General features: G+C 44.6%; 1 protein-coding gene across 2 annotated transcripts in view; it reads left to right on the top strand.

Annotated features, from left to right (window-relative positions):
• GALNT5 (polypeptide N-acetylgalactosaminyltransferase 5) overlaps positions 1–16,982 on the top strand; it is a 127,511-nt gene that overhangs the window by 10,913 nt on the left and 99,616 nt on the right. Inside the window, exon 2 of one of the 2 annotated variants that reach the window (XM_033946142.1) lies at positions 3,017–5,000. In XM_033946142.1, the coding sequence (XP_033802033.1) occupies positions 3,514–5,000 (1,487 nt within the window). In that variant the 5' untranslated portion in view covers positions 3,017–3,513. Of the gene's footprint in view, positions 1–3,013; positions 5,001–16,982 lie in introns of both variants that reach the window. The other variant, XM_033946144.1, reaches the window with a different exon arrangement.

Genomic DNA, 16,982 nt, shown 5'->3' with positions numbered 1-16,982 from the left:
GAGCGATGGCCGTTTTGGCCAATCGGTTTTGCGTAATCTGTTTTCTTGAATTGCCAACTTCCCTCCATCCCTTTTTCGTTAGCTTGGAGGTCACCCACATGTGAGAATATCATGCCTGCTTGTCCTGGGATAAAGCACAGTTACTTACCGTAACAGGTGTTATCCAGGGACAGCAGGCATATATTCTCACAACCCGCCCTCCTCCCCGAGGTTGGCTTCTTAGCTGGTTATGTGAACTGGAGACCACGAGGAGGGGATGCGCCCTCTAGTGGAGCAGGAAGGCACACATGCGTGGTGCAGCACAGCAAACTTGAATCTTCAATCAAGTTTGATTGAAAAGCTGTTCACGTCGGGGCTCCGTAGATGACGTCACCCACATGTGAGAATATATGCCTGCTGTCCCTGGATAACACTTGTTACGGTAAGTAACTGTGCTTTTTAGCGCAGGGAGCTGCGCTGAATGCCCCAGCGCTGCTCTCGAAGCTCATAGGCTCTCTGCGCTAAAAACCGCTATTGCGGTTTAGTAAAAGGGGACCATAGTGTAAAATATAGACAGCAGATATAAATTCAGACACTTTGATCAGTAAATTTAAAATAAAATCATTTTTCTTACCTTGTCTGGTGATTTCATGAGTCTCTGGTTGCACTTTCTTCTCTGACTGTGCATCCAATCTTTCTTTCCTTCTTTCAGCCTGTATGCTTCCTCTCCTCCTGACCTCATTCCCCTCCCCCAACTTTTTCTTCCTCTCTCCCTGCCCTTTCTTTCTTTCTCTTTTCATGCCCCCTTTCTTTTTTTTGTTTCTCTTCTTTCCTTCTGTCTCCCTGCCTGCCCTCTTTCTTTCTTTCTCCTTGCCCTCCCCCAAGCCACTGCCAATGCCGCTGCCATCGGGGAACAGGCCCCCCAAGCCGCCGCCATCAGATAACAGGCCCCAAAGCCGCTGCCACCGCCCCAAGCTCTCCCTGCTTCGGGCCGACCAGCATTCCTCTTCCCGACGTCAATTCTGCCGTCGGAGAGGAAGGCTGATCGGCCCAAGATCACGATTGATTGGGAGAACTGCTGCTGGGTCCTGCCTTTGCGGAAACTGAAAGTAGGCAGGACCCGACAGCAAGAAGAGCAAATGGTAAGCTTCACTGACCTGTCTCCCACCCTAGCCCGAAGCGAACGCATGCTTTGGGGCTCTAACATGTGCGTACCGGCTTCCCTTCTCTTCCCCCCCCTCCCCCCCGGACATAACTTCCGGTTTCGGAGGGAAGAGAAGGGAAGCTGGCACGCACACGTTAGAGCCCTGGAGCATAAGTTCGCTACGGGCTAAGGTGAAATCACCAAGCTGGCTTTTTTTTTTTTTTTGTAATGTTGAGCAGCAGCGGCAGCAGCAGAATTTAGCTGGGCGGTCATCTAAATTACCCGGGCGGACCGCCTGGCTGAGAGGCCCTAGGGAGAACACTACACATGCATCACTTTGCACTTGCTCACATTAAACATCATCTGCCATTTTGATGCCCAGTCTCACAAGGTCATCTTGCAATTTTTCACAATCCTCTTGCATGCTTCTACAACAGTTGGGTGCCTAGTTTAATGCGCACAGTTAAAAGTGGGCATGGTTATGGGCGGATCATGGGCATGTTTTTGAGTTAGGAACCATTGGGTGCCTAATTTAGGTGCAGTAGGCATTGAGGCCAAGCAAACCATGGCACAGTATGTGCCTAAATATTAGGCAACACTAAGCATGATTTTATAATGGCGCCTAACTTTTGTAGAATTACGCTACACTAGTTGGCGCTGATTTTTTTAGGTGGCATATATAGAATCGTGCCCTTACTGGCCACAAAACAGGTGTTGGTAAGTGCTTATGCGCTTTTTTTTAATAGCAACATTAATGTATGACAAATCTACAATAAGTGGATAGCTTGCTAGACCTCAAACACCCAAGGCACTAATTCTATTTGTGCCCTTACTGGGGTGGTGTTTTCATCATTGGTCTTAGCAATAGCATGTGCAATAAATCTTTTTGTTAATTTTCAACAAGCTCTGCATAAATTATAAAGTGCATACAGTGCTATAAAAGTGCTCTATAGCAGTGGTTCCCAACTCTGTCCTGGAGGACCGCCAAGCCAATCGGGTTTTCAAGCTAGCCCTAATGAATATGCATGAGAGAGATTTGCATATAATGGAAGTGATAGGCATGCAAATCTTCTCCATGCATATTCATTAGGGCTATCCTGAAAACCCGATTGGCCTGGTGGGCCATCAGGACAAGGTTGGGAACCACTGCTCTATAGTGCTGTAAAGGAAAGGCACTTATCTTGGGGCGCAAAGATAAGTGCCTTTCCTTTACAGCACTATAGAGCACTTTTACAGCACTGTATGCACTTTATAATTTATGCAGAGCTTGTTGAAAATTAACAAAAAGATTTATTGCACATGCTATTGCTAAGACCAATGATGAAAACACCACCCCAGTAAGGGCACAAATAGAATTAGAAGTAGTGCCTTGGGTGTTTGAGGTCTAGCAAGAAATCCACTTATTGTAGATTTGTCCTCACTATCTGGTATTTATATCAATTGGACATATTTTTAAGTTTCCTTATTTAGTTGATTTGAACATTAATGTATGGCCATTAATACAAAAATTGGGAAAAAAATGCCATTTTACTGCTGCAGTAAAAAAAATGGCCTTAGCACACAGGAAAAACTATGCAAGGGTGTGCTAAGGCTACTTTTACCGCAATTTAGTAAAAGAATCCCCTAATTAGATGAGAAATAAACATCTAGATTTACAATTTGCAAACCTCTAGAATCAAAGAAAATCAAATTTATATATCAATAAAACGATGCCAAAGTAAACATTTGTTAATAAATTTTGTCTAATCAGTTATTAAACTTTTAACTTTAATTTTCAGAAGGTAGGGAAGTTGGTATTGCACGGGCAGTGTAAAAGAAATATACATTCCTTTCCAGATATAAGTGCAATGCATATAACACTCTTTTTGTTTTTCTTCTTCTTTGTGCCAGCAGTATAGGTTAGAAAACAGAACACGGAAGGTGAAGGGCTGCTTTAAGATGAACGACTCGTGAGAGTGAAAATGGTTTCCTTATGTGTGGCGGTGTTAAATTACAACACAAAGCAATGAAAACTGGGTGGGGAGAGAGAACAACCCATCTAATTCAGAATCTCTGCTCTGGGTGTTCTCGTGTGTGCACATTAGAGGTAAGAAGAAGCCCGGCTAATGTGGATAATAATGCAAAGTTTATCCTTAACGGCTTTCTCGGTCGTCTGGCATCACTGCTCACCGTGGTGGATTAAAGGAGACTGTGTGTAGCACTCTGGAGTCTTATTTGTTGAAGTAGAAGAGAGAGTCCCCAGTTGCCCTGCTGTAAAATGCCACGCAGGCAGGCAATGACACGCAGCAGGAGCAGCTGAAGTCTCCCACCCGAAAAGACTTTGCCGTACAGGGAGACCAGCAGCTCCTGAATCCCTGGGAAGAAGAAACAGCTAAAACTCATTCTGAAAGATGAACGTTATCCGGAAATTTTTCCGTGGCAGCGGGAGAGCGCTGGCATTTATATTCGTTGCCTCTGTGATCTGGCTACTCTTTGATATGGCTGCCCTGAAACTCTCCTTCAATGAAATCAATCTTAAACTTCTCAGAGAAGACGAACTCGTCAGAAGGGAACGAGGGCGATTCAATGCCTTGCAAGATCAAGAAAGAAACCCCAGCACTGTCGGTCCTGGGGAAAGAACAAAGCCTCCTTTGATAGGGCACGAGAGTGCAAAGCTCGCCGTGACAAAGGCCAATATCCCCCCCATTCAAGGGAAAAAGTTACTGAAGGATTTGGATAAAGCGAAGGAGCAAAAGAATGAAATAGACGAGCAGAACTTTGTTGAGAAGAAAGTTAAAATGCCAGAGCCCGTCTTTTATCAATCCGTTTCACTACCTGCAACAGTTCCAAAACCGGTTGGAGTTGAGGACCCTGTTGCCTCGGAGGTGCACAGCAATGAAAAGAGCACTCCAGGAAGAATCACAACGAACTCCAGCAACCTGCAGAGAACAAAGGAAGCTATTTTCAAGAAGCCCCATCAACCCATAACAACTGCTGTTAAAAAACTAGCAGGAAACCTATCCATTACACTCAGAAGTAAAAATACAAATAAAGTGAGTGATCTGGTCACTGCAGTAGCCAAGGGACAAGCTGGGGATATTCAGCTATCTATCCCAACAAAATTCCCTCAGGCTGGACTGAAAGAGGAATTTCAGGGGAGGAATAAAGATACTAAGCCAGATATCTTACTGAAAGTACATGTAGCTGAGAGAGAAAACATAAATGGAACAGAAAAAAGAGAAACCAAGAATTTGATTATGCCTATTCCCAAAGCTGATGTAAATGGAATGAGAGTGCCTTCTAATTCAGTCATAGTAGGAAAGTTACCAAAGAGAGAGCGTATCCAGGCTGATACTGGGAAGCTCAATAACTCATCAAAAAATCATTTTGACACTGTCACTGAAAAGCTAAAAAGGAATCATTCAGAAATTCAAAAGATCAAGATCAGGTCTAAAGACAACTTCGTATCTGAGTTAAAGAGCAAACAATCCCATTTAATCAATACCAAAAGTGAGAACACCCTGACTGCAAATATTTTAGCAAGCAAAACAAATCTGAAGCTTCCAGGAGAACAGCATAATGTGGTTGAGGGTGCAGCATCAGTTAAAGGACATGATCTGAATTTAGATGATAAGGGGCAGGTACAAATAGTAAAACACCTTGTAGAAAGTCATAGCACCCACTTGTCAAAGGATACAGCAATGCACAAAGTGCTAACCCTTGATGTAACCATGTCCCCAAGAGACCCTAAAGCCCCTGGTCAATTTGGACGTGCTGCTGAAGTCCCCAAAGGAAAGGAAACAGAAGCAAGCCGGAGATGGAAGGAAGGGAATTTCAATGTCTATCTCAGCGATTTAATCCCACTGGATAGAGCAATTGATGATACAAGACCAAAAGGGTAAGATCAAGCTGTACGTCTTCAAATCATGATATTATCGTATGAATTGTGCATAAATTGCTGCTAATGTACATACTGTACACATAAATTGATCAAATTAGAGTGTCACTATAATACTCATGCAAGTTTAGTGCTGTCTCTCTCCCCACCCCCCAAAAAAGTTCTGAGTCAACTTTGAGCTAGGACCTTGTATGAACTAGGTCCTGTGTATGGTTGCTCTTCAAACGTACGTGCTTTTATAAAGTCCTACAAGGGTCTAAACCAGACGTTTTAAGGATTTCTCAAAAAGGGATGGAGAACAAAAGAGGGCGTGATAGGACAGAGTACGGTATTAGAGTTCAAGAAGGAATTGGAAAGTTTTCTGAAGGAAAAGGGGATAGAGGGGTATAGATAGAGGACTACTGCACAGGTCCTGGACCTGTTGGGCCAACGTGCGAGCGGACTGCTGGGCACGATGGACCTCTGGTCTGACTCAGCAGAGGCACTTCTTATATTCCCTCCGTATTATCCCTGCTGTGACCTCACCTTGAATGCTGTGTACAGTTTTAGTAGCATTACCAAAAAAAGAATATAGTGAAACTAGAAAAGATTCTCATTAGCCTAGCTTATCATATCTTATGGTCATTTATGGTCTTACGGCCATTTAGGGCACCTTTTGCAAAGCTGTGGTGGCAAGTTCCAGTACGGCAAATGCGACACAGCCCATAGGAATGGAATGTGTCACATTTGCCATGCGGGAATCACAGCTTTGTAAAAGAGGCCCTTAACTGCTTCTTCTTGAATCATTTCATTGGTTTCCCCATCTAATTTCCTTTCAGCGTCATACTGCTTCCTTGCCTATGAATGCATTCACGATCTGGTGCCTTATTACCCATCCTCTCTCACTTCTCTAGGTTCCTCTTTCCAAACTTTGCTCAATTAACAAGCTGTTATTTGATGGGTTTTTTTCCATCCCTTCTGGTAGAGATGTGCATTGATTAGTATGGATTTAGTTCATTAGAATAGCTGAAAAAAATTTAGGGGTGTAGTTATCAACATGAGTTACCATTAAGATGTGTTATTTTACCACTAACTCGCGCTATTTTAGCACAAGTTCTGTTTAAAGCACCGAATGCTACAGTAAAATAACACATTTGATTTTATTTATTATTTTATTATTTATTTATTTTGATTTTTATCCCGTCCTCCCAGTAGCTCAGAACGGCCTACAAGCAAACATTCACAGCGGAGTACATTTGGACAATGCAAAGACAATACAGTAGTTTTTTTAGTTGAAACAATTTCAGCAAATAATAATAAGCTATTACTAATACTAACAGGAGTCGCCATGCAACAAATTACTCAAAATTGGAAAGATTACACCAAATTAAATTATACGTTCTGGTGGAATTCTGTTTGTCATATTTATAAAATGGAAAAAATAATAGCGTTACAACAGGGAAATCATCTTAATTTTAACAAAATTTGGCAACCATTGACAAAATATTCTAATGATTAGTTCTTAGCACAATGATAAATAATTATATATGAATGGGGTGGGATTTGACTAATTAATGGAAATATACTATATAAAAAGGGGATGGGAATTATATTTTATATACTAATGTATAATCTTTATCATATTATATTTTAAATATGATGTATTATTAATGATAATATTTTAAATATGTAAAAAAACTTTATTGTATATTATATTACTCAAATATTGTAAGAATGGAAAATTTATAAATAAAAATTTAAAAAAAAAGAAACAATTTTTTATTGAACAAGCCAGAAAAACAACAAGTACAATAACTGGAGATACAAGAGTTCAAGAGAGTATACAACACGATACCCCCCAATCCCAAGATCCCCTCCCCCACCCAGCACCCAACCCTGCACCCATGATCTCTATCCCTCACTACAACCCCCCATCACTCAAAGCAGTCTAACCTGGCAAGGTATTCAGAATCATGCTACCGGTCCTGTGCGACAAAGAATATATGTAAGGTCCTCAGACCCGCAAAAAAAATTTTGATTGGCGCAGGGAATGACGCACCTGACCTCTCTCGAGCATCATCAAGGCATGTAAGCGGTTACGCCAAGCCCAATAAGAAGGGCCTCGATCCGAGATCCACTCCCCCAAAATAATTTTCTTAGCCACCAACCCAGCCTTGCGTAAAAACAGCCATCCCCTATTTGAAGGGAAGCGAAAAGCCTCATATTTATCCAAAAGAAACCCCACCGGAGTAAGAGGAATAGAGACAATACAGTAGTTTAAGTACAAGGACTATACGGTAATTTAAATACAGGTTAAGAATGGACTATACAGCAACTTGCTGCTCTCTGCCCTGACTCTCCAGCTCTTGCCACCCTGCTCTCTGCCCCGACTCTCCTGCTTGCCGCTCTGCTCACTGGCCTAACTCTCCTGCTCTCTGCCCCAACTCTCCTAATTGCCGCCCTACTCTCTGCCCTGACTCTCCAGCTCATGCTTCCCCAACTCCATGGTTTTAACCCATGGATTTAAAGTGGGGCTGCACTACACCATGTTCTGTTAAGTTCCAGAACACGACGCAGTGCAGCCCCGCTTTAAACCCACAGGTTAAAACTACGGGCTCGTGAGTCAAAATAAAAGTAAACAAATAAAAAAGCAATTTTGTTCACGGAGAGCAAAAGCGCATGCGCAGACCATCTACACGCAAAGATGATGGTCTGTGCATGCGTTAGGATTGCTCTCCAGCGATCTGTGCAGTCGGTTGGAGGCGTGAATCCGATTGCCCCCATTTGCATGAGGACGCGTCGTGAAGCGGGTGCCCGGCAACCTCACGGATCAGATTGCTAACGGATCAGATCGGATCCGTGAGGTTAGTAAATCTAGCCCTTAGGGCTAGATTCACTAAGCCCAACGATCAAGTCCCGACCACTTAGCGACCCCTTTGCGATCCGATTTCCTTCCGACCCGATTCACTTACCTTTGATCCAATCATCCTCCAATCCGCACATGCAAATGAGGAGGAACAGCATTCAAATGTAGGCAGGCAGCGATTCACAAAGAAAAATGAAGGACACCAACTGGGTTGACCAATCAAAAATAATCGACTGCTGAGGACTAGTCGCTCGGGTCCTTTCTAACTGCCCTGCCTTCTGCCGCCATGCTCTCTGCCCTGCTTCTCTGCCCCGATCTCCTGCTCTCTGCCCCGATCGCTACCCTGCTTTTGCCCCGAGTCTCCTGTTCTCTGGCCCAACTTTCCTGCTTTCAGCCACAATCGCTGCCCTGCTTCTTCCCGGCTCTCCTTGCCTACCCCCGCAGCGCAAGCCCATGGTTTTAACCCGATTGTTTAAAGTGGGTTAAAACCATGGGCTTGCGAAAAAGTAAAAAACAAGAAAAGTTTTCTTTTTGCAGCTCTGCCTACCACGGAGGGTCAGCGTATGTGCAGACCATCTACAGATGGTCTGCGTATGCGTCGGGATCGCTTGAGAGTGATCCGTGCAGTCGGTTGGGGGCGTGAGTCCGATCACCCTCATTTGCATGAGGGCGATTCATGAATCAGCCCCCCGGACACGGATCAGATCGCTCACGGATCGGATCTGATCCGTGCGCATAGTGAATCTAGCCCTTAGTGTGTGAGTTCTGAGCATCAGGCCCCTCATAGGGCTAGATTCACTAATCCTCCAAACCATGTGTGATTCATTTCCATTTGCATGCAGGCCGACGAATTCACTAAAGGCCTGCATGCAAATGGGGATGATCGTTAACATGCCCCCTACCCACGGCCAAGATCACTAGAGAGTGATCCCCGCTTATACGCACACCCTGACAGTAGTGACAGGAGAAGCAGCCTCCTGTCACTGCTGTTAGGGCTCAGCCCTGATCTTTCCTGTCTGCCCTGCTCTGCCTCAGTCTTTTTTGCCTGCTTGCCAGACTCTCCTGCTCTCTGCTGCCGTTTCCTGCAGGGAAACCTGTGGTTTTAAAGCGGGCCTGCACTGCGGGGAATGGTGGCAGAGAGCAGGAGAGTCCAGCAAGCAGGCAAGAGAGATCGGGGCAGAGAAGGGCAGGCAGGAGAGCCTACACTAACCTTACCCACCGGCCCGACACACTGGCCCTGCCCAACACCCCCCCCAAGCCCCGATCTCTTCTGCCTGCCCTGCTCTGCCCCGATCTCTCCCTTGTTCTCCCTCCCTGCAACTGGCACGGTACGGCACGGCACGGCCTTCATCCTCCTCCCGACACAGCCCTCCCGGCATGGCCCTCACCCCCCTTCCGGCACGGCTCACCCACCCCCGGCACCAAAAAGTTGGAAGTTGGAGGGGTGCTCAGTCCCTCCTACTCCTAGGCCTCCCACCCCCCAGCCCACCCCTGGTTGGCCCAGGCGGTCGGGCCTGGCCCACCCACCCCAGTACCTTTAAAATACTTGGGAGCAGGAGGGGTGCCCGGTCCCTCCTGCTCCTTGCGACAAGGCTCCCTCCATCTTCGGGAGCAGGAGGGGTGCCCGGACCTTCCTGCTCCTACGCCAATTTTCGGGAGCAGAAGGAAAGTCCTCCCGGTCCTCAGTCCAGCTGCCGGCCAATAGCGGCCTTAGGCCCCGCCCCAGCACATTGTCTGATGCACGGGGAGGATCCTAAGGCACTGATTGGCTGAGGCGCCTCGGGCTTCTCCCTGGAAAGAGCTTGGGAGGAGCCTGAGGTGCCTCAGCCAATCAGTGCCTTAGGCCCCTCCCCGTGCATCAGATGATGCACCGGGGCGGGACCTAAGGCCGTTATTGGACGGCGGGTGGATGGAGGAGTGGGAGGACTTTCCTCCTACTCCCGAAGATTGGCATAGGATCAGGAGGGTCTGGGCACCCCTCCTGCTCCCGAAGATGGAGGGAGCCTTGTCGCAAGGAGCAGGAGGGACCAGGCACCCCTCCTGCTCCCAACTATTTTAAAGGTACCAGGATGGGTGGGCCGGGCCTGACCGCCTGGGCCAACCAGGGGTGGGCCATGGGGTGGGAGGCCTAGGAGCAGGATGGACTGAGCACCCCTCCTGCTCCCAACTTTGAATAATGAATAAAAAAGACAGGCAGGCCTGTCAAAAAACCCGATTCAAAATAGCCAAGCAATTGTTAGTGAATCAATCGCTTGGCCATTTTGCAAGGGGTTTTGCTAATTTGCATGGGAGGATCGCTACAGGCTTTAGTGAATGGGGTTGGAGGGAAATTTGGTCGCAAAGGGCTCGCAAACCGTCGATATACGATTTGTTTGCTTAGTGAATCTATCCCATAGTACATCTAGCCAAAATGTATGATATTTCAAAACTTTCAAAGCATGAAGGGGCTTAAGGACCACATGGGTTTTCTAATTCATTCTTTCTGTCACCTTCTTATAATTATGTTAACACATCAACCTCTTTTCCCATTCACACCTCCTTTGTAATGCAATCTAGAATTCAATTGTTCGAACATCCTGTTGCTAGCTAAGAAGTGCATTCAGGGGCTGAAAGCCAAGCCAGTAGAAGCGTGGGAGTTACCATGAGATGTATGCACACAGTACTGATGGTAGTTAATTTGCACAATACATATGGGTGCATAGGGCTAGATTCACTAATCAAACCGATCGTGTACCAATTCGTTTGCGACCCCGACCCAATTCACTAACCTTATGGCCGATCCGATTCCGATCCACGCATGCAAATGAGGATAAGTGGCATGCAAAGCACGAAGAACGCGATTCACTACACTTTTTCAGCAACACCGACAGGGCTGGCCAATCCAAAAAGAAGCGACTGGTGGCGACCAGTCGCTCACAACCTTTCCTGCTCTCTGCTGACTTCTCCTGCCTTTCTACCACGACTCTTCTTCCCTGTTCAGCCGCGACTCGCCTGCTCTGCTCAGCCCCGACTCTCCTTCCTTCATGCCACCCTACTCAGCCCCGACTCTCTTTCCTTCATGCCGCCCCTATACTCTCCTGCTCTGCCTCCCTTCCCTGCAGCGCGAGCCTGTGATTTTAACCCGCGAGTTAAAACCATGGGCTCGCACTGCAGGGAAGAGCGGCAGAGCGCAGGTGAGTTGGGGCCAGTAAAAAAAACCACAGCAAACACATGCACAGACCATCTACAGGCAAAGTAGATGGGCTGCGCATGCGTCGGGATCGCTACCTAGCGATCCGTGTCGGCAGATGAGGGCGTGCCTCCGATCACCCCCATTTGCATGAAGGTGGTTGGTGAATCAATCGGCCTGCCTCCAATCTCCCAAGGATCTCCAGGTTAATGAATCTAGGCCATAGTATATTAAAATGAAAAGTAATGAGACCATTTGGTATTCCTCTACAAACAGGGGTTTTATTGCAATGCAAGAAATTCACTACCAGGTCCATGGCAATGTAGAACGGTTAGGAAGATTTAATGCCAGTTTTGGGGATTTACTGCTGGGTTTTTTCTGCAAGCACAGCAAGTTCCTGCAATTTTAAAAGACAGAATGGAAGTAACAGCTGTGTATGAAGATAACAGCAGTTTCACCGGGTTTGTGTGTGTGTTCGAAGAAAATAAAAGTGCCAGCATACATGTGTGCATGATGTTTTATGCATAATTATCAGTCTCTCAAAAATTTTATCTGCTAGAAATTTTTGTGAGGCTAATATTTATGCGCAGATCTGTACTGCCATTCTTACCACAGACATGGCAGATGAGATTCAACGTGGATAAGTGTAAAGTGATGCAAGTCGGTAACAAAAATCTCATGCAGGATGTCCAGGGCGGTACTTGGAAAGACCTCCCAGGAAAGAGACTTGGGAGTTCTGATCGACAAGTCGATGAAGCCGTCCGCACAATGTGTGGCAGCAGCAAAAAGGGCGAACAGAATGCTAGGAATGATAAAGAAGGGGATCATGAACAGATCGGAGAAGGTTATCATGATGCTGTACCGGGCCATGGTGTGCCCTCACCTGGAATACTGCATCCTGCACTGGTCGCCGTACATGAAGAAGGACACAGTAGGGTCCAGAGAAGAGCGACTAAGATGGTTAAGGGGCTGGAGGAGTTGCCATACAGCGAAAGATTAGAGAAACTCGGCCTCTTCTCCCTCGAACAGAGGAGATTGAGAGGGGACATGATTGAAACATTCAAGGTACTGAAGGGAATAGACTTGGTGGAAAAGGACAGGTTGTTCACTCTCTCCAAGGTAGGGAGAATGAGAGGGCACTCTCTAAAATTGAAAGGGGATAGATTACGTACAAACGTAAGGAAGTTCTTCTTCACTCAGAGTAGTAGAAAACTGGAATGCTCTTCCGGAGTCTGTCATAGGGGAAAACACCCTCCAGGGATTCAAGACCAAGTTCAACAAGTTCCTGCTGAACCAGAATGTACGCAGGTAGGGCTAGTGTCAGGGCGCTGGTCTTTGACCAAAGGGCCGCCGCATGAGCGGACTGCTGGGCATGATGGACCACTGGTCTGACCCAGCAGCGGCAATTCTTATGTTCTTTCCCTTATTAGTACATACGTTGTGCGTGCTTTGAATTTGCATCACCGTGGAATATTTTCTTGCTAATCTCATGGTAGAAACTGTGCACTCAACCCATGACTTTCTACAGCGACCCCTCAGTTAGTCCAGGTGTTTATCACCTTTTTTTTTTTTTTCTCATGAGAGTTGAAAATGAGGCGAGGTGGTGGAACTGTCCAATTATAGCCCAGTTTTGGGAGCAATTGATTTTGGATTTGAGAAACTGTACTTCCCAAGATTATCCTTTTTTGATGGAGGATTATCTTCTTCATTTCCTGGTACTAGAGATCCCTAAGATTTTCATGGCTGCAAAAATTTTCATAGCGAAAGCATGGAAAACACTGGGAATGCCAACCTTAACCTCAGTCTGTAAGAAAGTGGATTATGTTTGTTTCATGTCTCGGGGCCATTTGCTTGGGTTTCATAAAAAATGGGAAGTATATTTGAAATGGAAAGAATGTTTGCAGGTTCAATAATGTGATCTACCTTTTGTTATATCTATGTAGACCAGTGTTCTTCAACCTTTTGACACCTATGGACCGGCGGAAATAAAATAATTATTTTGTGGACCGGCAGTTGAAGAACACTGGGCTAAGTCGTGCCCATTTCCACCCAATCTCCGCCCCAGACCCTGCCCCCATAATAGTACTAATTGTAACACCATTTTTTCCATTCATTTTTCATATATATATATATACATACACACACACACAATATAATCGTATTAACAACACATAATGGTTAACCACAAAATTAAAATACACAAAACACACTGTATGTTTTTCAACATTCATTCCTACCAGAAAATAGATAACCCCCATGCAAATGCAGGACCAAAACCTAAAAGTACTAATATTTACAAACAAACCCTAAGATGCAAGACTCTGCAAGCAGTACAACCCCAGAGGAAAAGAAACAAATGCATTTCTTCCTGAACAGACAGCAGATGTAAATCAATCACTAAATACAAAAATAAAAGCATCCCCCCTACTGTTGTTTTCTCTCTCCCTCCATGCTGTGCCATGCCTTCTGGCCTGCCCTCCCTCTCCTCCCCCGGTGTTATCTTTGGGCCGGTCCACTGCGATCAATGCAGTGTCTTAGGACTGGCTCCCTGAGTGCTGCATTGCACAAAGCTGTGGGCAGCGGCTCCTCGTGCGCGTCCCGCGCTTCATCTGGAAACCTTCCCTCTGAAGTTGCGATGTCAGAGAGAAGGGTTCCGATTCAGGCGCAGGACGCGCGTAGGAGCCTTTTCCCACGGCTTTGTGCACTGCAGCACTCAGGGAGCCGGGCCGAAGACGCCGCATTGATCGTACAGTGGATCAGCGGCTGAAGAATACTGTCTTCTGCCCGATGGACGTGCTGGCCCTGTGGACCGGCAGAAAATTTCTACGGACTGGCACCGGTCCACGGAGCGGCAGTTGAAGAGCACTGGTGTAGATGACCTACAGTATGGGTATCTTGGCTAGTGGGGATTGGGAATTTATTATTGTTCTGTATATTGGCTATCTCATGTATTATACCACTGTGTTGTATTTTTGTTCGAACAATTGTATCATTTGAAAAAGTTGAGTAAATAAAGGGAAGGCAAAAAAAGAATAAAGAAAATGAGGCGAGGAATGGATAGGGAATCGGCATGGACTGTGCCTTGCTTTTAATGCATGGAAAAAGATTAGCATGGTAAATAGTGTAGATCACATAACACAGCCTTTAATAGGAATGCTAAGGTCAGTTGTATAAACAATAAAATGCCTTACATGTGTAAACATGTAGAATATTAACATTTATGTGTGTATAAGTACATACAGTAAAACCTTGGATTGCAAGTCACTTGGTTTGCAAGTGTTTTGCAAGACAAGCAAAACATTTTATTAAATTTTAACTTGGTTTTTAAGCAATGTCTTGCAATACAAGTACATACAGTATACACACATCACAACTGAGCCGATGGTTCTTCTCCCGCTGACACTGCAAGAGTGTAGTGACTGCTCTAAACGAGCAAAGTCTTGCAATACGAGTACATACAGTATACATGCATCACATCATCACAACTGAGCCGATGGTTCTTCTCTCTCCGACGCTGCAGGAGTGTAGTGACTGTTCTATACGAGCGAGGTCTTGCAATACAAGTACATATAGCATTTTGTATTAAACTTTTTGGGCTGTGGAACGAATTGTCTGAGGTTCCATTATTTCTTATGGGGAAATTCGCTTTGATATACGAGTGCTTTGGATTACAAGCATGTTTCTGGAACAAATTATGCTCGCAAACCAAGGTTTTACTGTACATGCTAGCACGACACCTAAGTGCTATTTTGCAAATTAATATATAATTAATTTATATAGTACACATTTGCAAGGGGGCATACATACAAGGCAGAGCAGGAGTGGGGCTCTCACACATGTAAATGATAGAATATTGCACATATATACCCGGTTACATTAGAATGCTATAAAGGGCATTAGACACCTACATTCCTTTATAGCAGTGTTTCTTAACTCGGTCCTGGAGTACCCCCTTGCCAGTCAGGTTTTCAGGATATCCACAATGAATATAGATGAAAGAAATTTGCATATAATGAAGACAGTGTATGTAAATCAAGTTTCTGCATATTCATTGTGGATATCCTGAAAACCTGACTATCAAGGGGGTACTCCAGGACTGAGTTGAGAAACACTGCTTTATAGGATAGGCTTCTATTGTGTAATCTCTGGTGTCTAATTCCAGGTGCCCTGTTGTAAACTCGTTTTTCATGAATGGTAAATGTATTTTCTTTGCAATACCTGCACCAGGTAGAGGGGAAGCTATCAAAGAGAGCTACTGTTAAAATAGGTTATTTTTTATCACAAATCATGCTATTTAAGCAGAGTCCTATTTTATGCAAGGAGACCCTGTGCTTAAATAGCACGACTTGTAAATTAGCCTGTCTTTAATAGTGATCCATGTTGATATTGATAACTTCTTCCTGATGGGTTGATGCTCATAACTCTAGTGCTGCATGGAACACCAGGAAATATGAGAGAACAGCACCGCAAAATAAGTTCCCAATGCTTAACACTAATAGAGAACGAGAGCCAGAAGGCCTTGAGCGATGCCGGTTCTCGGAGGGGGGAGCAGCGCCGGTGGCCTCGTGGGGGGGGGAGGTGGAACAATCAAGCGAGTTTCCCTTACTTTCTATGGGAAAACTGATATACGAGCAATTTGGTTTACGAGCATGCTTCAGAAGCGAATTATGCTCGTAAAGCAAGGTTCCACGGTATTTGCATGCTACTGTATTTGCGCTAATCTTAGGTGTGTGTGGCGTTTCCTGTACTACAGCCCTCTGAACATCTCCCTGTGGCCATTAAAAAAAGAAAAAGCTGGCTTTCTTAACGTTATCAGCACCTCCCAGACCTGTTGGAGATTTCAGAGCGCTTCATTTTGTGCATCATGTGGGCATCGATCAGAGTGCTCATTTTAATACTGATGAGCTCGTAATGTATTTACATACGATTATCGGAGGCTGCTACATGCAGTACTTGGAAAACACCGTGATTTGCCATTTTGAGCATCAATAGCTGGTTTAATAACTGTTGTTAAACACACGGTGAGTTTTGTGCATCCAGGTCTAAGGCGGGTTTTTTGACATCTAGATGTTTTGGTTTTGAGCCCCACTGTGTCAGATTTTTATACAATATAACAGTAAATATAGTAATGGCTGCTACCATTATAGAAATGTCAAAGAAATTAAAAGAAAGACAGTTCTGTACAGTGTATTCACAAAATGTACTTCAGAAATATGCATTGAAAAATTGTTTGCTTTCAGAGGTCAAGTAGCATAGGAGTGTTAGTGAATGATTTCCTAAAGAGTTTTTCCTATATGCTTGACGATAAGCCCAAATATGTCATACTGTATATCTGTTTTCTAAATGATACCACAAAGTTTAGGAGAAGAATGTTTAAAATGCTGATCAGGTTGCTTGGATTAAGCTTCCATTTAATCTTCAACCAGGTGTAACTGTAAACAATCAGCCCTATCTGATCTAGCAGAACACTGAAAGCATTTACCAATCGCTTCTTTGAGCTAGCCTTGTGTTTGTTCTTTGGAACCACTGGAAATTAAGCCTTTTGTCCTGCTTTGGTTTTCTGAGTAGCTGAATTACCATAAATAAAATGCACATCTAATGGCTTTTGTTTAAAAAAGAAGCTTCAGTAAATACATTCTTTTAATGCAGTGTTTTTCAACCTTTTTACACCCGTGGACCGGCAGAAATAAAAGAATTATTTAGTGGACCGGCAAACTACTAGGACTAAAATTTAAAAACCCCGTTTCTGCCCTATTTCCGCAAACTCGGTCACCTCAGTAACTATAGAAAAATAGACAAATATAGTGCAAAATATAGACAGCAGATATAAATTCTCAAAATTGACACGTTTTGATCACTAAATTGAAAATAAAATAATTTTTCCTACCTTTGCTGTCTGGTGATTTCAGTTTCCTTCTGTCTGTGTATCCTTTCTTTCATTTTTTTCTTTCTGCACTCAGGCCCAAGA

The sequence above is a fragment of the Geotrypetes seraphini genome, chromosome 5 (assembly GCF_902459505.1).
Source record: "Geotrypetes seraphini chromosome 5, aGeoSer1.1, whole genome shotgun sequence".
NCBI lineage: Eukaryota > Metazoa > Chordata > Amphibia > Gymnophiona > Dermophiidae > Geotrypetes > Geotrypetes seraphini.
This window is presented reverse-complemented; position numbering and strand designations above follow the sequence as displayed.